A 21,187-nucleotide genomic window follows, 5' to 3' on the forward strand; every position below is an offset into this window, starting at 1 on the left:
AGTGTCACTGCATAGTTGAAAATAAATTCGCAATTCCAACTGACATTAGCTGTAGCAGGATCACAATTTGTCAAACGGGATCTTGTGATCAGACTCATTGACTTGACTGACGCATATCATTGTGTCCCAACTGCTTAGATTGGTGCTCATTCTGTTGGTCTCTGGACTATTGCTGGTGCAGCATTACACAACAGACAGACAAACTTTGTTGTTATACCAGGTAGATGTTATGGTGAAAATGGCACTACCGGATCGCATGACAATTAAGCTGTGTCAAACATCAAACCACAGAGCAAACTGCAACATGTTTACTAGGATCGCTCTATAATAAGAATTTATCACTATCACTATTTATAACAGTCCATCACACACACACACGCACGCACGCACGCACGCACGCACGCACGCACGCACGCACACATGCACACACACAGACGTTGGCAGGTCGGCAAAAATTGATAGTATTAATGGACCTATTCGGATGCGTTATCAAAGCGCAGAAAGATCATTGTTGGAAATACTAGTACACATAGGTATATTAAATATAGACAAAGCCTTCGAAAACAAAGATGAACATGAGGAATTACAGCAGTTCATGTGTTGCCGTAGCATTGTATACGTGTATTTGTGAATATGAGTACCCTTGCAGACACAAACAAAACAAGAATATGTTTCAAAAATGTTTGCGATGGGCGCTATGTTGTTGGAAAACAAAGGGTGACAAATTCGGTAAGCTGGTATGTGGAATTAGCTATGAAGGACAACAATTTCATTTATAATGTTTTATGGTAATATTCTGAGATGGACTGTATATTGAACGCATCTGTGCATCGATAAAATATTGACATACTTGTCTGCCAACACTTTGTCAGACGTTCCATGTTTATATAATAAATGTGATAATGTTCCAAATAAGTGACGAATTCGGAGGTTCCATACTGCTTTAATTAAGATTCTAATAAAAATTCATTCATTATATGTATGGTCCTTTATATTGAATCGCAAATAGTATTGGCGCACAGATGTTAGCTACTGAAGCAGAGATAATGAATACAAAACCTTTTACGGCGTTCTGCACTAATATTATTATTCACTTCCAGATACCACATGTTGTAATTCTGGAATGTGTATTGCAAGCGGACACCACACAAACGTGGCACGTGTATTTTAATATGTGAACAAAATATCGTGATGTGCACATGTAAATTATTTTGTAGAAGGTGTACATCCTGTACATATGGTTGTCATGTCACGAGAGGATACAGAAATCACAGAAAACTTAAAACTACAACAAAATCAGAAAGATGAAACTGGTGAAGGTGGAAACGACAAAGAAGAAAATGATACAGGAACCGACGGCTTTGCTGGTTGGATTGTGGTGTTTTCCTCATTTGGCATTCATGCTCTTTTCCATGGCTTAGCACTATCATTTGGAGTTATCTTCGAGGAACTTCTCGACTACTTCAGTAAAGGACGAGGGGAGACAGCACTGGTCGGATCACTTGTATTTGGAGTACAGAGTGTGGCAGGTGGGTACCAACATTATTGCTGAAAACGACGTATGATTTATCCGTGATTTCTGACCTGATGAAACACACAAAAAAACATATGTTACATATAAGCCTTACACGCCGTCGACTGTAAACACTATATATGCATCATATGGGGTACATGTGTGCTTTTAAAATATACAAAAAAACTGACTGCAGTAGCAGGTGGGATAAGGTTCCAAGTAGATCATGTCATTAAGAAAGATCATTTCTCACCTGCGATATTCTGGCAAATGTCGAGACTCCATTACCTTTGGGTGAAAATAAAATAATGAATTTTAACTTAGTCAAAGGCACATTGTGATGTGCATCCGCGGGACGTGGTTATTTCATGGCAAACAAAAAGTCACTGTGTTCTGTAATATGATTGGTTGAAAAACATGATCAAATGGTATTCGATTCCCGAAAACTGCAAGATTGACACATAGAAACACCACAAACAGTTGTTTTGTTGTGTCATCCACAGTGGTGACGTTATTCAAAAAACATTGTGACGTAAAGTCAGAATGACGTCACAAATGAGCAGCTTGAAGTGCTACCATAGGAACCAGCTGAAACGGCCAGCTTTTGACAGTTCACTTCTGTACCCGTACTCGATGTAAACGAGTGCAGACAGTAAAACCCTTTGGCTTGGTTTACTTTTTTTGTTTACAATGTTGATAAACATCATGTGTCTATACGATACCATCTTATTGTTTCAGCTCCAGTTGTTGGCATTTTAACGGACAGATACGGCTGCCGTGCTATCACCATATGTGGCGCAGCCATTGCAGCATTTGGTCTCACCATCAGTACATTTGCCCAGAGCATATCCGTGTTGTACTTTACATACGGTGTTCTCTTCGGTGAGCCAAATAAGCATGCCAGTCCATCTGAATAAATCCAAATATGCATGAAAGTCATTTTATATTGGATCTTAGAGTGTCATGCACCCAAACGTAGTAGATACAGGACAATATGGTAATAGCACAAACAGTCTGTACTTTGTAGTGTATTTTTTTAGATTTGTTAAGATTAAGAAGATTTTTTAAATACATGCAGAGTTAATGAACGGCGCAAAAAATGTCCTTCCAATTTCAGGACTAGCATTTGCTCTTGTGTCAGTGCCTTCTAAAGTAATTATCAACCAACATATGAAACAACGAAGATCCCTGGCCAACTGTGTCTCGTCCTCCGGTTCTGGTGTGGGCAGTGCCTGTCTGTCTGCCAGCTTACACCAACTTAGCAACAGTTACGGGTGGAGGGGCATGACACTGATCACTGGTAGCCTCCTCCTTAACGGGATTGTCTTTGGTGGACTCTTCTTCCCGAAGAAGAAAAGGAAAGTGGCACAAGGTGGATTTACTGTTCAGGTCTTGGTTGGTTTGAGGATATGGCGTGATATGGTCAGCGCTTTATTGTGATGCATGGAGCGTATGAAATGTGATTTGTGGAGCATTGCAATGTGATGTATGATGCGTTGTGCTGTGGTTAGTGGAGCATTATATTCTGGTTTGTGGACGGATACAAGGCCGTGTATGGAGTCCTGTGAAATGGTACCTGAACTGGTATTGGGAGTATGAACTGACAGAGGGTGTATGTGGAGTGTTATTGGCTTCACGACTTCACCCTTTACATCACCAAGGTGGTATGGGGGAGTGCTGCAAAATGGCGTGTGGAATGCTGTAACGTTTTGTATGGTGGTGTGTGGAGCGTTGTAATGAGGTGTGTGAAGTGCTGAAAGGTGTATGTGGAGTGCTATATGCAGCTTTGTTCATCACTTCATCCTTTACTCCACCAAGGTGGCACGGGGAGCGCTGTACACTTCACCCTTTACACCACCAAGGTGGCACGGGGGGCGCTGTACACTTCATCCTTTACACCACCAAGGTGGCACGGGGAGAGCTGTACACTTCATCCTTTACACCACCAAGGTGGCACTGGGGGCGCTGTAAGGGAATGTAACGTGTTGTGTGGAGCGTCACAGCATGGTGTGGGGAGTACTGTAAGGGTATGTAAGGTAGTGTGTGGAGTATCACATCGTAGTGTGACGAGCGCTGCAAGGGAATGTAAGGTGGTGTGTAGAGTGCCACAATGTGGTGTGGGAAAAATAAGGTGGTGTGTGGAGTACCACAACGTGGTGTGGGGAGCGCTGTAAGGGAATGTTAGGTGGTGTGTGGAGGGCTGTAATGTAGCTTGTAGAATGATTTGAGGCGGCTGTGGAGCGCTGTAAGGTGGTATGAGGAACGCTATGATATGATGTGCGGAATGCTCTAACACGTTGTGTGGAGTGCTGTGCTGTAGAGTGTCCAGTTTGGTAAGGCGATGAGTAGAGCACTGGAAAATGTTGTGTTGTGACGTGTTGAACGCTTTAGAGAGAAGGTGTTTTAACTGTAAACATGGTCCGATGCAGATCTCTTGTGTTCCAATTATGTTGTGTGTTGTAAAGGTCCCTATAGAGATGACATTGTATTTCTGTGGACACCAAAATGTCTGGCCGCTTCATTATGGGCCATTCCAGTTTCCAGCATACCTATGGCACGGTGACGATGATTATCTGTATGCCATTGTATGACGTACGAACGGTATAGATTGATGCTTAACATGTTTTCCAAAACATTCAGATGCTAGAAAATAATCAACCGTTCTTCAATGCTCAGTATCAAGTATGTGAACTTCAGGTGTCAAAGAGAAGTCATGCAAGAAGTGAGTAAGTTCATCGTGCACAAAATGTCACGCAAAGTGATTTGCTAAATGTTTATTAAGTTTTTTTTCCAATTTTATACAATTTTACGTCATACACATATCAAATGTTGAATTTGTCAATGACCAGTAAGTGAATTTTTCTATTCAGAAACGACTGACACGCGAAACTTTAGCCTTCGGAGGAGCTGTTGCCAGAATGACTTCACGAAACTTTTCCGGAACATTCGGTATTGTTTTTTCTTGATGTCGAACTGCCTGGCAATGAATGCACTCTATACACCTTACACTCATTTACCCAGGAGGGCAACAGACCTGAAGATAAAAGAGGCTGAGATAAACTGGCTGTTGCCTATCATTGGTATTGCCAGTGTTATTGGAAGATTATTCTTTGGCTGGCTGGGAGACTTCCATTGGGTAAACAACCGACATTTGCTTGCAAGTGCACTTATGATATGCGGTATCAGTTCCGTTGTTTGTCCTTTCCTGACAACATTCCCGATGCTGGCCGGATTCGCTGTGGTGTTTGGAGCTTTCAGTGGTAAGTTAAATGAGTGGGTTTGGTTTCAAGTCGCTTTTAGCAATATTCCAGCAATATCACAGCGGGGTCACCAGACATGAACTTCACACATTATAACCATGTGGGGAATCGAACCCGTGTCTTCAGCATGACGAGCGAACGCTCCTTTGGTTAACTCACCGCCACGTAAGTGAAATGAGTGGGTTCTTATGGGAATTTATAAAGCCGAGTGCTGAATGGAAATTATCTGCTAGAATTTTCTTGAGGGAATAAAATATAGCAAGGTTTATTTACGGCATAACTACAAGGACGAGTTTGCTCGTCTGTGTCCGTGCGTGTGGTTTTGTCGGTATGGACTAAAGCCTGTTGTATGGTGCTAGCCCCAGTCAGTCGTACAAACTCCAAACAGTTATACCCATTGCTGCCATGCACATACACGCTTTTAACAATATTCCAGCAATATCACGGCGGGGGTCAGCAGAAAATAGGTTTCACACATTGTACCCATGTGGGGAATCGAACCTGGGTCTTCGGCGTGACGAGCGAACGCTGTAACCACTAGGTTACCCCACCATCCCCGCAAATAACTATGAAAGAAAGTTAACAGTTTTGACTCTGGTCTAGAACAATGTTCTCGACGCACAAATAATGTTATTCCGACTAAATATGTCTATACGTGGACTAGAGCAGCATGCTTCTATATGTTACCTTGTTGTCTATGTAGGTGTCTTCTATGGTACCAGAAACGTGGTTCTGGTAGACGTTGTTGGTGTCGACAAACTCAGCAAGGCATATGGCATCTTACTGATGTCTCAAGGTCTATCTTCTATCCTGGGACCACCATTGGCAGGTTTGTCTGTATGACATACTCACTGGAATTGAGATTGCTTGGTGACAGATCAAAACAGGTTTGACTGACATTTTTTGGTGCATTCGGAATATTTATCTGCAAATAAACACTTCTGACAATATTAAGAGAACGGATTAATTAAGTAGGAACAAGATCATCCAGTGGTTTTACGCTTTTAGCGTAATTATTATTATAATTATTCCAGCAATACCACGTCAGGGAACGCCAGGAATGGGCTTCACACATTAGAACCATGTTGGGAATAGAACTCATTTATTGACAATTTTACCACGAGGTTACCCCAACGCCCCTAAATTATCTAAACACTATTCATCCGATCACAAGAATGTCCAACCTGGACTATGCATGAACGCTAAAAGGCAAATATTATGGATGACACCTTCTTCCTCTTTATTTTATGTTACAGTGTTTCAGGGCTACTCCTTGCCCTTCGTCAGGTGTATTGAAATAAACATCATCAATATAACGTAGGCTTCATAATGAGTATATATGCTAATTGTACAGAAAACCAGTGTTGCGTGTATATACAATACATTGAATAAGAAACATCAGATGAAAGAGTGAGATGTACAGATAATAGGTACATTGTTTTCATTTGATAAGAATTAAAACAAGTGTTTAGATGTGCGTAGAAGCCAGTAATAGTTGACTTCCCAGCCACATTGGCTGCAGCCTAAAGCCGGCGTAAAACAAAAGGCGAGGAGTAGTCCAGAAACGTTGTGGCATGCAATAAAGAAGTAATATTAGCATTTTACTTGAATATCCACTTCTAAATACCTGTCAGAAGCCTATGCTCGAAAAGCGTATACAGTTTGCATAAATGGAGGTAAAGCTAAAAGCCTACATTTTGGATCTCTATATATTCTTCAGTGTCTGAACCAGGTTACATAATGCTGTTTCAGGCTGGATATATGACAGCACAGGAGATTACTCCGCGTCCTTCTACACTGTGGGCTGTATGTTCATCGCAAGCAGCGTGATTTTGCTAATGCAACAGAAGGCAGAAATGATATGGAAACAAAGGAAGAATCAGAGTATCTGCACATTAACCGCATCAACCCCAATAGACAATGCTATATGTTAGGCGTATAGACCAAGCATTGTCTTAAAAGACGTGACTAGGCGTTGGGTGTTGTGATATATTAACTTTCATATAGTTTCATTTTCGTTCCTGTGAACAATAAATATTGGTATAAATTGCACACGACGTGTTCAGCAATGAAATTATGAGTGGCTGCACTATGTTAGATCTTTTAGTTGTTACTTGTTCTAATAATTAGTTTACAATGTAACACAATGCCTACTGTCAGACCTCTTCTCAATCTATACACTTTAAGAGTACATGGTTAGGTCTGTGCTCGATACACCACAGTTATACAGGGTCAGGTCTATTCTACTTGCACCGCAGTTATACAGGCTACGGTCTATTCCAGATGCACCGTTGTTGTCCAGGGTCAGAACTACTCTAGACACACCACAGCTATACAAGGTCAGAGCTACTCTATATGAACCACAGTTATACAGGGTCAGATGTACTCTAGGTACACCGTATTACTTACACAGGGGCAGGTCTACTGTAGATACACCACACATGTACAGGATCAGGTCTGCTCTAGATACACCACACATGTACATGATCAGGTCTGCTCTAGATACACCACACATGTACAGGATCAGGTCTGCTCTAGATACACCACACATGTACAGGATCAGGTCTACTCTTGATACCCCACATTTGTACAGGGTTGGATCTACTCTAGATACCCTACAGTTATACAAGGTCAGGTGTACTCTACATACACCGCAGCTATACAGGGTCAAGTCTACTCTAAATGCACTACAGTTGTACAGAGTTAGGCCTACAGATATATTGGGTCCGGACTTCGCTAGATATACCATAGTTATACAGGGGCAGGTCAAATCTAGATACATCACAGCTGTACAAGGTCAGGCCTACTCTACATGCACCACAGTCATACAGGGTCAGGTCTACTCTAGATGTACAACAGTTGTACAGGGTCAAGTATTCTCTAGACACACCACAGATATACAAGGTCAGGTCTGCTTCAGATATGTAACAGTTATAAAGGGTCGGGTCTACTCTAGACGCAACACGTGGTCAAGTTTACTCTAGATAGACCACAGTTACACCGCTCCAGATCTACTACAGGTACATCATATTTATACAGGGTGAGGTCTGCTCCAGATATACCACCTGTATACAGGTGCAAATCTTCTCTAGATACATCACCAATATAAAGGGTGAGTTTTCATTGATTCACCATACTCAAGTCCACCGTATGTCAAGTTGATACGTGACAACGAAACATGTTAATTCGTCACGGGCATTTCTATATTCATTTCAAACAGTTCGTGATGAAACATACCCGTACGTGTCCACGAATAGTTGGAGGATGACGTTTGTTTCTTGTCTAGTTCAATTAGAGTTTACCATGAAATACCGAGCGAAATAGCCACACATACGTTTAACTTGAAAATGCGACATATCTGATCACGAAACTAGATGCACGTACAAATATTCACATAACACATACATGCGTGTGACGCTCATGTTTGGATCGGGTTGTCCAAACAGTCTGCGGTGTGTGTGTGTGTGTGTGTGTGTGTGTGTGTGTGAGAGAGAGAGAGAGAGAGAGAGAAAGAGAGAGAGAGACACTGTATATCAATAAAGAAACACATTCCTAGGGTACTGACCCTGTTTGTGTTTGGGAATAGTTTGTTTACTGGAGAAGTTTGGGGTGAAAACGGGTGGTTTTTAATAAAACAAATAGCAAATTATAATTATATAATCATAATTTCCTAGTTGTATAGGCATCCTTACGCTCAAGTAGAAGCACCACCGCTAGTACTATACGAAGGAGACTACTCATTAACTACGGTGGAGGTTGGATTGCCCCCAGCAGCTATGAAATGGAACTGAACTAAATCAGGTACACATGAAGACGTATTCCTGTTCAGTGAAAGAAGTGAACGGTGTAAAGAACATACCAGCTATAAATAAACTACCTGGTTACACATGGTGAATATTGTTAAAACGAGCGTATGATCCGCTTGCATTTACCTCTTGTGTTGAAGTGACGGGCGAGATGGCATGATGACAAACTAGAGTGAGTGCGTTAGTCAGTTCATGACCTTTCAACCTCCTAATCTTCAGTCGGAGGCGTCAAGAAGGGGTCATCATTGTGATGTGGGGGTACACACCGTGACACTGGACCCGACAAGAGTCAAGAGGGACAGCTTGGTCATTCAACCAGGTATGTTGCAAATAATTTTACTGTTCTCGTGAAAACGTACTTTGATTTTTTTCCATCTTACAGCTTGATAGGCATTAAGGAGTTGTTAGAGTAATACAAGACACTTGATATCGATGTACAACATCTTTAATATTTTTACACGAGATTTCTGCGCTAATTCTCGCCCCTTCATCATTTCATGTAACTGATGAGGGGCAGTATTAGCAGATGCACATAAAGTGTCTTGTATCAAGATTAAGAGCATCGTACGAGTACAGTTACCGGGATTGTGTAAGATGTTGCTAAGACTTGATAACCTCTGCGAAGGACATGCTGATGTTAGATACATTTGATACAGTGAACACAGGTTTCAGTAGACAATGTCTCAGCTTCTTGTTGTTACACATGTGCACACATATCTTATTCGAAGACTTTTCATTCCCTTGATGATGGAATAAGTACCTATTTCGAAACGTTGTGTTCCTTAAAATATAAGTTACCATCCACACGTTCCTGCCTTTATGTGTGTTACTTGCAATTGCCGTCCAAAGATTTGCCATTGCCCTGATGAGGATTCGGGTGAAAAGTTCCAGGGGTTGTAGTACAAAGCTATCACAGAGCCAAGGTCTTGGTGACTGTAATTAATAACTTAACAAAAACTGACAACAACGGCTCCCGGACATAATCATATCAATGACCTGTTTAGAAAGTAATAGGGACTGAAGTGATGCGGTCTTTGTGAGAATGACCGGCCTCGCGTGATTTGTTTCACCGTGAATGTTTCTTCATCAGATGGTGACAGGGAGCCGGTGGGTTAGTATTGTAGTTAAAGCGTCGCTCGTCACGCCGAAGGCCAGGGTATGATTCCCAACATCGGTACAACATGTGAAGTCCATTTCTGTCTCCCGCTGTGATATTGCTGTAAAATTGCGAAAGCCGGCGTAAAACTCAACTCACTCACTCAGTCCTTGAGGGACGACCTTAAACCAATATCAGACGCCCATCAGAGTGACAACGTTACGTGGAGATTTCATGGGCAGATCCGACTTCAGCTATTTTGTGTTTCTCCTTCAACACTACGATGCAATATGATACTGTGGCTTTTCAAAGTCAGTTTCAGGTGTCCATTTCGGGTTTCCAGATTAATGTTCTAGTACCGTGTAACACACAGCTGTTTGACAGCCGACCGAGGGTAGATAATGTTCTTAAATCTTTCCGGTAACACTATTGAAATCAACAATATCTCACGTACTACCAGCGTCTGTGCATGAAAGTCATGCTTTCTGGAAGCAGAGGAAGGCAACTTCTTATCTGTAACACGGTGCTTTTGAGCGTTGTCCATCAACACCAAACACTTGTCAGGTAGAGCTGGGATAAGCTGAACTGTGGCACTGGACACTGTGGAGTTCATCTCTGTGAGATACTCACGACGATCAGTAGATTTGGATCTGAACCCCAAGTCATGATATTATCCTGGTAAGAAACCCAGGTGAGACCCTGCATGTATAATAAGTCTTTTACCCTTGCGTGGAGGATTATTGCTGCTATGTTTGGGGTCGAAGTGCTGCCACGTACATGCAGGGGTGTGGTTAGCATTAAGCCACGTTTTTTTCAAAATAGACTACTACGAGACCATTTTATCCTTTTTCGGACATTATTTTCAGATATTTAGCCCTAGTACCACGGGGTCAGCTCTTTCACAGAGTGACCTTTTTGCGGGATATTTCGAATTTCACTAGCAATCTAAATATTGTACTTCTGGAAATGCAGAGGTCGCATTCATCTTGAAGAATTTTCATCAGCTTTCTGGAAGAGAGATGTTCGTTTGTGTAATAACAACGGTGAATTATATCAAAGATTAGTCTCAAATTGAAAGTGTCCATTTTTACTGCAGACTTTGATTTCTAGATGGTCCCTAAATGACTACTGCCAATTACCTGATCAGGGGAGATAACACGATAAAGTGTTGAACGCTTTATTTTTAATGCTGACCTTGTCCTTTGTGTAAACTCGTTGACAGATTTTAAAGGATATACTTTTACAGCTTCAGTCTTGAAAAATAGCTGTACAAAGTCTTTATCAAAGATTGCCTACTTTTACTTAACAAACTATTCCGATGTTAACAACTATTCCGATGTTAACAACTATTCCGATGTTAACAATTATTCCGATGTTAACAATTATTCCGATGTTAACAACTATTCCGATGTTAACAACTATTCCGATGTTAACAATTATTCCGATGTTAACAACTATTCCGATGTTAACAATTATTCCGATGTTAACAACTATTCCGATGTTAACAATTATTCCGATGTTAACAACTATTCCGATGTTAACAATTATTCCGATGTTAACAACTATTCCGATGTTAACAACTCTGTCCTTCCAAGTCACTTGTAATGTTGACCCAGGGTCATGCACTCTTGCGCTCTGACCTAACCCGTAAACTGTTACGTTTACAACGACTACACCCCGTCTCTTGACACCGTGAAAAGGTCCAGAGATTTTAATGATATTTAACTTTTACCCCATCAGATTAACAAAGGTAAAACGTTTTTGTTCATTACGTCAGTGGGTTCAATAAGGTATACGTTAATGGCATATGGTGAATGGATGTTGTCTGAAAGATATTCAACAAAAAGAGGTGTCCCCAAAACTTGCTTCACATACTATATCTAGCATTATGTTCTCTTTGGCCTTTTCTGTAAATCTCAACAGGTTTAGACGGCCTATCCGAGTTTACTGTAGCCTTAATAACATCCTTGACCCGTTTGCTGGTAGTTGTTGTATGCTTCGACAATTCACTGTGATCGCAAGGACGCTGATGTTGATTGTCAGTGTCCTCTTAAATAACGCGAAAGTGACGGTGATAGCAGGTGTTGACAGAATGTTGTACAACGAAGAGGAGGCTGGGAGGTTGTTTTCAATCAGATCTTAATGTTGTACGTGCAACTAAAACACTGTCGCAAGACCTGAAGGTCGTATAAAGCAGCATTTGCCCGATGTGCCTATGTTTTTGTTATTGAAGATGGAGTAGTTTTGTTCTCATCATAACCGCCGGTTGGGTGATTGTGGAAGTCGAGGTGGTTGAGCGGGTTAGGCGGATGACTTTGTGTACTGGCGATTAGGTGTCTGACTTTGGCGGCGTGGGTTCGAATCCCGGATGGGACTCAACTACGAAAAGGTACTAGAATTTGTAGTAAAAAAATATAAGATGTCTTGCGGATTGGGTGTTAGCAAATCCTATTCACAGTTACTTATGAATTCGAACGTTGCCCGTTGTTAAGTGAGATGTAAGTTCAAGCTACACTCGCTTGGTCCACGGGGGATGCTGAATCAAGGAGTGAGGGGCATCTGTAATAGCATCAATTTTATCGCAAATTAAACCACTAGGGAAAGTTATGTCCCTTCTTCTTGGAAGTGATTTATTGATATATCGTTATTAACTGAAAAAATAAAATTAGTACGATAATGTCTAGTACATCATGCCTCATACATGACGCGTGTGTAATAAGCATGTCATCATGATGTTAGCCGTTCAGTAACCCTTACTATGGTCGTTATTTAGATATGCGTAACCGCAATTCTCAAGAAAGGGTTTCTAGATTTAAGTTTCGTGTTTAACGATGCATTCTTCTCCTTAAAGCACTTTGCATCTTCGCAGATATGGAGAGAAGGGACGAACGACCGGGAATCCAACCTAATGACATTGCATTCATCTACTGGTGCATATTCATACAATAATGAAATCAACACCAGGTTCCATACTCATATAAGTTTACTCAATCCCTCTCTGGACTCTGTTACCTCCAGTTAACATGTTTTTTTATCCCTTGATTTATTACCTAGTAGTAATAGCATCGTTTCCATCACAAAACAACCGCAGTTCTCATGAATAGGTTTCTGATTCTTTCCTTGTTTAAAGATGCATATTTAACCCGAAAGCAATTTGTATCTTCGGAGAAATGGCGTTACGCTTACATACGTACGTGTAGCGTACGTAGAACGATATAACGATGATGTTCTCAACGTTTTATTTGTTCCATTCTGTTTTCAGAAATGTCTGAAGGTGGCGTGATGAGGACAGATGAGGAACAAGATGAAAGTGAAGCTCGTGTACAGCCATTGCTGGAAACTAAGGGCCGAGTCCCTGAAGAGGCCGATTCAGGACTGGGATGGATTATTGTTTTCGCGTCTTTCTTTAACCATGTCATGTTCTTCGGTATCAATCTATCCTTTGGTGTGATATACGTCTATCTTTTGGAGTACTTCGATACGAAACGCGGACACACAGCCTGGATTGGTTCAATCCCAACTGGTTTGCTCAGTCTTGTAGGTGAGTATTATACCGAGCAGCTGGAATCTTCTCTACTTCGGAACCTTTTTCTTGGCACGTAGACGTTAAACAGAGAATGTTAACGTTCAGATGTTACTCATTTCAATCAACTCTATTGATGATTACATGATGCCATTTAGAAAGTGGTCAAATGCGACATATGTCATATTTGGGATTTCACTTTCTTAGTAAAGTACAAATTCTAGTACTTTTTCGGTTGAGTCCAATTCGGGATTCGAACCCGCACCCTCAGAGTCAGGCACCTAATGTGTGGAAGTCGTGGTGGCTGAGCGAGCTAGGCAGCTGACTTTGTGTGCTGGCGACTAGGTGCCTGACTCTGAGGGTGCGGGTTCGAATCCCGAATGGGACTCAACCGAAAAAGTACTAGAATTTGTACTTTACTAAGAAAGTGAAATCCCAAATATGACAAATGTTGAACTCAATTGATGCACATATAAAATCTTTGACAGTATCTAGAGCCCTTGTCGTGTTACGTTGACGTCAAAGTAGATGCGAAGATTCGGACTTGATTGGGTCTTCATTTAATGTATGCTTGTCTTAGGAAGCGAATAACGGGATCGGTTGGTCAGTGTCGTGCTCGTTGTCTTGATTAATGCATGTCTCTCGTATCTGAGATGAAATCAATAACCATCATCTCAGTCATTACTTTGTTATGTCCAGTCTCGATTACAGTGATTACTTTGATTACTCAAACACACACAAATATTATAGTTCGCGTAGTTTTGCATTTTGTATCTTGTGTGTTGAAATTACGGGTACCCATATAGTCATAATAGTTGAGCGTGAAATGCGTTACCGCAAATATGAGCTTACAGTCATGCTACTGTCAAACAACTGTATGTTCATCGATTTTGTTATACTGATTGGAACTCTGATAGACAAAAGAGCATCGAACATTTAAGTGTAATATGTTTACGGATTTGTTGCTTGATAATATCGCCAGATTCACTGGGGCCGTGGGGTAGCCTTGTGGTTAAAGTGTTGGCGCGTTACTCCGAAGACCCGGGTGGGAATCCCCACATGGGTACGACGCGTGAAGCCCATTTCTGATGTTCTCATTTCTCTTGAATATCGCTAACAGCGGTATAAATCGTACGCACTCACAGTTGATGTTACATTGTTCTACAGTACGGACGTGATGACAGTGGTCTTTTCTCTTGTGCCTCCGTTATGAAAGCTAGTGTCGTGTGAACAGACTCCAATATATCTTTAGCTGGCATATGATATGACTTCTGTATTAACGTATACCTTGCACGCATCTTTTATGGATTTGCACTTGACATATTGCCGGGGTGGAGTGTGTGATTACATGTAAGTAATGAATAATATAAAATAGCCTAAGGTAGAGAGTTGACTGTGGGGAATTGTTGGTAGTTGAGTTTCCATATCAGTGTTAGCTCGACCATGTCGTTCATCTTTTACGGTGAATAATTAGCATTAATCATTCATGTTAAGAACCCTTCTAAACAACATTGAATAGACTTAAAAGAAAAGATGGACAAACATACAAATTAAAGTGGCCAGACACCAGCTAAAGTGTCAAATACAAAAGAAAATGCATTATGATCACGCGATCATGTAAAAAGACCTTTGGATACAATGAATGAGTGAGTTTATTTCTACGCCACTTTTAGCAACATTCCAGCAATATCAAGGGTCAGCAAATGGACTCCACACACTGTATCTTTGTGGGGAATCGAACCCAGACCTTCGGCGTGGGGAGCGAACACCTTAACCACCAGGCTACCTCCATCGCCCCAGGACATTACGACGAAATATGCAAGTGCTGTTTTCATGTAGTGTTCTTCAGTAACCAACGTACGATCCTGGCCTCCGTCTTGTGTTTTCCCATGTTTTAATCTCAGTCAGTCTGCAGTCTTCCACTAATTGCATGGTGGTTAATACACAGCCGAGTGGCTGATATGAAGAACAATGAATGAATACGTCGACAACCACTAAGTACACCAGCACCTTTACATGTTTGAGGCCTGTGATCAAAGCAGAGGTTACAATGAACTTGGGAGAGCATTGGGAGTAACACATTTGAAATTTTGTTCCGACACAACACGTCTTGTCGTAACAACTGTGGCCCGTAAAGATGTGTGAAGGGTTATGATTTAATCAGTACGTCATGCCTGACGTAAGAGGCAACTACCGGGATCAGATGGTCAGGCCTGTTGACACAATATCATGTCAGCGTATCCCAACTGTGTAGATCGATGTTCATGCTGTTGATTATCTCGTCCAGACTCGACTATTTACAGACCGCTTCCGTAAAACTGAGTACCGAATAAAACTCAAGTCACTCACAACAGCCAAATACTTCCCAATTTACTTGGTATGCCCATTTGCATGTTGTAAGACACAACCTCCATGACAGCCTTGTTTTCATGTATTTCTATTACTGCTTTCTTTCCTTCAGCCCCAGTTACAGGGATCCTGACGGATAAATATGGCTGCCGTACCGTGACCTTGATCGGTGCTGTCATCGCTTCAACGGGATTTGTAATCAGCTCTTTAGCAACCAGTATTGACTATCTCTACATCAGTTACGGCGTTTTAGTAGGTGAGTTGCAAGGAATAAGAAATGAAAACGATTAGGTAGTGTTAAAACACGCCACATTGCAGCAACAAACGTATTTAGGTGCTTTTGCATGCTTAGAGAAAAAAACAAAAACAACAACATTTAATTCAAGCTCTGTAAACTAAGTAACACTTCATTGTGGACGTTCATAACACACATGCGCGTGATAAAGCATGGCACCGAGTTCGGAGGTATGACAAGATGGTTGTTTAACGCCTGATGCTTTGAAGCTACACAGCAAGGTTGTTTAGCCATCGAATGCCCATAACATATTTTAGTTAACTGCAAAGAAATGTCACAGCTAAAATCAGTGCACCTCCGGTGTAGTCAGGGAAATGTGAGAGAAATAGATGCATGTTAAAGTTCAAGAAAACGCAAAATGTTGGCACGTCAACGGACAACCTTATTCGGTGGGTGCATCTACGGAATGTGCCGACCTGACACACTGACACAACTGGGCAGAGTTGAAACTAGTTTGTGACAGAATCAAACGTAACCAGTTGAGGGACATCAAATATGACCTTTACGCCGAGGCGTGTTTAGCTTGTGCAGACAGCATGAAAGACGACAGAAATGACTTGGTTCAGGTTTCATCAGAATAGCTCTGAGTGTCATACAAACGGAAGCAACTCTTGCGTTACTCCGCAACTCCTGCATTACTCAACGTCAACAGTTTTTGAGTAAAAGTGTACAAGTATTGGGTGGCATGGGAACACAGCCTAGCGGTATCAACAGTAATTTAACGGTAGGACATCATTCACTCAATCACTTCTGAGATCATATGCAGAAGCTTGGTCGTGACACGTTCCGTATTTCAAAGTGTAACAGGACAATGCATTTCATAACACGTTGCACAGTAACACAATTTGGGGTCAGTGGGACATAACTGTACTGCCCCTACCGGTGGTTTCCCGAGTACTATCCCTCACTGAACGTGTATGGGATTAGATCCGGCGATGCCTATAAATGCATTTGAGGCTAGCTCAGTCATTGGTGGACATTTGGACATTACCCAGACTGTTTTCAATTATCTGGCGCTGTCTTTACAGTGTCAGTGGTGGTCACTCCAGATAGTACTATCATACATCTCCGGGGGAAGAGTCTACCAGTCTTGTCCTCACAAATACTAGTATACCTTTTCGTTAGTTCATAGACGATGTTTCCATGGCTCTACATGTCTTTCAGGAATCGGGCTGGGTCTCATGTTCTTACCGTCCAAGGTGATTGTGAACCAGTACATGAAGAAACGAAGATCTTTGGCTAATGGGATCTGTTCCTCGGGAGGTGGTGCTGGAATGATGGCTTTATCGACAATGTTTCAAATGCTCCACACAGCCTATGGTTTAAGGGGCATGTTTCTGATCTCTGGGGCAGTTGTACTCAATGCTGCAGTTTGTGGATCTTTGTATCGTCCCATGAAAGATGGACATAGGAAAGCATCCCCAGCATCAGAAGGTAATTGGTGATATGTCTCATGGACCTTGTGAATTTATCATCAACACATTTACTGTAGTTACTAGGCGTCAGACGGACGCTTGGAGCCATCCATTTACATGATATTAATTATGTAATTAAAAATCAGGTCATCATTTTGATTTAAATTACCTTCACGAACCCTTAACCAAGGTTGCATGGGGGTTATAGTCCAGAAAATCGAGTACATTGTTTGTAATATGTAAAGTTCATTCTCTATCTCTAGACGGACAGTAATGTCTAGAATAAAGCTTATACACTGCATACAGACGATATAAACGCGTGCTTGTTTGTATGGTCAGCAAAACACATACATGTAACATACGTTGATAGGATAATAACGTTATAAAACAACAGAGAAAGACAGCATAACACTTACGTCTGAGTGTGAGATGTTTTAAGGATAGTCCATTAATAATAGCATTGTCTTTCAGGGGCTTCTAAACTGCAAAATAAAGACAAAGTCTGCTGCAAGATCAGCCCGATCCAAGGATACTCACATTTACTCCACAATCTCCCGTACTGTCTTTTCATTTTTGCCAACGCTATATCAGCAATAGGTATTTTCATTCCTTACGCACATCTTCCAAGACGAGCACGAGACTTACACATCCCGGAGCACGAGGCGGCGTGGTTGTTGCCTGTGATTGGTTTTACCAGTGTTGCAGGAAGGCTGTTCTTTGGCTGGATTGGTGACTTCAGCTGCGTCAATATCAAACTTTTATGGGGATGGTCCTGTATACTGTGCGGAGTCCTTGTGGTTGTGTGCCCTTTCTTGACATCATTTCCATTGTTAATGGGATTCGCTGTGATATATGGTCCTTTTTCTGGTAAGTTATAAGCGACTAGAATACTACTTTAACTCACTTTGGGCTTCGTTGTTTGTAGCGGCCTTTTCCCCTGAAGACTTAAGGGTTTCACAAGCGTTACGTATCTCTGATGCACATGCAAACCTGGTAGGTAAAGCCACAACATGGTCAGTGTAAGGCACCATTCATTAGGAACGTGATAAAGTCTGTGCGTGCGTGCGTGCTTGTGAGTGCATATGTGGAGGATGGGGTGTGTGGGTGTGTCGGAGTCAACTGCACAATCAGTCTGTAACTTTTCTGCAAATATTTGTTTGTGATTGATGAACCTGGTATTTGCTAACTGGTGTCCAAATTTGGTAAGTTACGAAACTCCAGAAACTAAGACATATCCTTCAACATTCTGGTCTTGAACAGGCATCTGGACGGGGTTGAAGACAGTAGCTCTGCTAGATGTAGTGGACCTTGAAAACCTAGGCAAGGGGCTGGGGCTGATGATGTTTTTACAAGGATTTTCTGGCTTCATCAGTTCCCCGCTAGGAGGTAAGTGTTTGGCATGTAGTGAAACAAAGATTACTATAAAAGTGTTAAAGTTGTCACAAAGCAGATATGAATGTATTCAAGAAGACATCTGCGTTGATGAGAGTATTCAGCGGTGTTTTCAGAAGAAAACAAAACTGGTTAGTTAGATCTTTCCTTGCAGCCTGTTGAAGTGTAGTTCATTGTGATGAATTTAAAACAATATAAATGCACACCGATCTTGTTAATTATCAACAGGGTGGTTGTACGACGTCACGGGGACTTATGCAGCGGCCTTCTATACAGCCGGCGCCTTGTTTATATGCGGCGGTGTCATAGTTTTATCGCAAATACAACTTCATAATGCATGCAAACAGAGACAACCGGATACAGTTGAACCTGAATTTACAGTTGTCAGTGTTGTGGAACCCGCGAATTATGGTGAATGTGAACGTTGACATGTATCTTGAAATTCAGGAGGAATTATAGTGTTTGTTGCATTTCGTAAACAGTGTACATTATCAGGTTCAATCCTAAAGTAACGTGATGCAGTTTGCTGTGGGAGCTTGATAAGAGGGTACACCTTAATTTGATACTGCAGAAAAGGCAGACGGAATGCCTTTGAGGAAGGAGGCCTTTGTGGTGAGCCCCTTACACCTTGAACACGTCAGTGTCTACTATGTTACGTCAGTGGTAAAGGAGGATTGGTCGTCGAACTCACGTCTTACAGACCAGATGGAGGAAGGTGATTGTGATCCTCGAAGTGCTGTGTTACACTCCCGAGTGAGGAAGAAGGATATGATTCCAGAAGGGATTTGATACACAGACAAAGGACGGTGGATGTGATCACTGCGGGAATGTGTTGCACACAAACGTAGAAAGGTGGATCTTGAACATACCAGATGCAGGCGGCTGGCTGACACGGCGACACGGACATGATCGCCATACATTTACCCTAAATCAAATAAAAAACTGGTGAGCAAAAGACTTTAAGTCTACACAGCTAGACGAACATTAATCCGTTGTGTTGTTGACAGACTGGGTCAGTCGTTGACATATCTGCCTTTTATGAAACAGCTGTGAACCTGCAACTCAGTGATTTGTTGTTTAGGAGATTCTATGTCCCCGTGTCTTGATTCACTAAGCAATAAACGTCTATAACCTGTGACTCATCAGTCCTCCCAAACACATTGGGCCTTGAAAGCATTGGGCCTTGAAAGCCTTTCCGTTCTTTTGTTTAAATAGACGTACCTATTTGCAAAGTCATCAACATGCCTATCCATTCACCCATTTACGGATTGTTCTATATCTCAAATAACAGGGAAACAAATTTAAATGTATTCGGTTATGTATTCTAGGTTTGTCTTGACTCTTTCTGAGTGTCATATTTCACGTCTTAAGGAGACACTTTGCATAGCGAATAACAAATCTTCAATACCATACATAAATAGATACGTGCTACCAGCATCTGGATACGAGTTAAATATGTTATCTTCCTGGTGACTTTAAGAACGCCAAGATAATCGATTTGAACTGAATTCTAAAATTTCTTACTGCATTCTGAATGCATTCCAACTATTCATTCGAACTTTAAACTTTCGAGGTAAAATCGCAGTGGAACAAAATCGAAGGGCATATTAGGTGCATTCTGCATTTTAAGTGTGTGTTCTTACTGCATTCTAACTGCATTTGTAAATATTTTTACTGCACCCTAACTGTATTCTAAGTATTCTGAATATATCCGGGGGTGAATAGAAAAGAGATGCCACTTCATGTCCTGCCAGGATGTCTCCAGTGTGCCTCGGACGAGTCGGAATGCATCTCGATTGCTGCTGGACTTCATGTGGAATATTTTAAAATATATTTGTATGTTTATATAGACATTCTCTCCCGAATGCGTTTCCAATTCAGGAAACATTTTTCTCTCTGACCGATTCTCTTTGAGTGCTGTCTCTTAGAAAAGAGTGTGAAGTTGTTTTGAAAATAGAATATGTTCAGAATTTAAATTACTGGAGAACGTCATTATGATATTGTTGATATCCAAAATCCTGAATGCGGTGTTTGAAATAGAAGAAATGGTATAAATGGTGGAAATAATCCTGTGTCCCCAACATCCTGAATTGCCCATGTCTATCCAAACCCGTTTTGAAAGAGAGTGTTTCTGATGAAGGTTTCCCATGATTTACGCCCAGTTTCGTCCAGTCCAAGATAGCTTTGTTTTAGTAACGGTTAAGATTTACTGAGATAAGTGTAGTCCAGTACTTAATAATTTGAAGACATTATTCAATTCGGGAACAATATAATTTAAATACTTAGTAATTCAATTCTTACTTACTTCTTATGTAACGGTGATGATGACTGAACTATATTTAACCCGTATGTGTGATAATTCTTCTAAAAACCAGTCAGATTTTGAAGAGCCTAGCGATGGATAATGCAAATGAAATGTTTTGAAATTACAACCGCCTTAGATTACTGTACAACGTTCATGTTAAGATTTCGCGACGTATTATCATCTGAATCTCTTTTCCACGTTCTGAATTAGATTTTGTTACATGCGATTTTACA

General features: G+C 41.3%; 2 protein-coding genes across 2 annotated transcripts; both read left to right on the top strand.

Moving 5' to 3' along the window:
• The first annotated feature begins 1,170 nt into the window (after nucleotides 1-1,170).
• On the top strand, nucleotides 1,171-6,825 carry LOC137287415 (monocarboxylate transporter 12-like). Its single transcript, XM_067819684.1, has 6 exons — nucleotides 1,171-1,529; nucleotides 2,252-2,395; nucleotides 2,631-2,885; nucleotides 4,384-4,773; nucleotides 5,477-5,602; nucleotides 6,526-6,825. The coding sequence occupies exons 1-6, from the start codon at nucleotides 1,238-1,240 to the stop codon at nucleotides 6,705-6,707; spliced, it is 1,389 nt and encodes a 462-aa protein (XP_067675785.1). The 5' UTR covers nucleotides 1,171-1,237; the 3' UTR covers nucleotides 6,708-6,825.
• Nucleotides 6,826-8,833: 2,008 nt separating this feature from the next.
• LOC137287495 (monocarboxylate transporter 13-like) lies at nucleotides 8,834-19,155 on the top strand. Its single transcript, XM_067819828.1, has 7 exons — nucleotides 8,834-8,898; nucleotides 12,938-13,216; nucleotides 15,660-15,803; nucleotides 17,007-17,276; nucleotides 17,729-18,124; nucleotides 18,518-18,643; nucleotides 18,878-19,155. Exons 2-7 carry the CDS (start codon nucleotides 12,940-12,942, stop codon nucleotides 19,075-19,077), a joined length of 1,413 nt encoding a protein of 470 aa, XP_067675929.1. The 5' UTR covers nucleotides 8,834-8,898; nucleotides 12,938-12,939; the 3' UTR covers nucleotides 19,078-19,155.
• Nucleotides 19,156-21,187: the final 2,032 nt, after the last annotated feature.

Source organism: Haliotis asinina, chromosome 6 (assembly GCF_037392515.1).
Source record: "Haliotis asinina isolate JCU_RB_2024 chromosome 6, JCU_Hal_asi_v2, whole genome shotgun sequence".
Lineage (NCBI taxonomy): Eukaryota > Metazoa > Mollusca > Gastropoda > Lepetellida > Haliotidae > Haliotis > Haliotis asinina.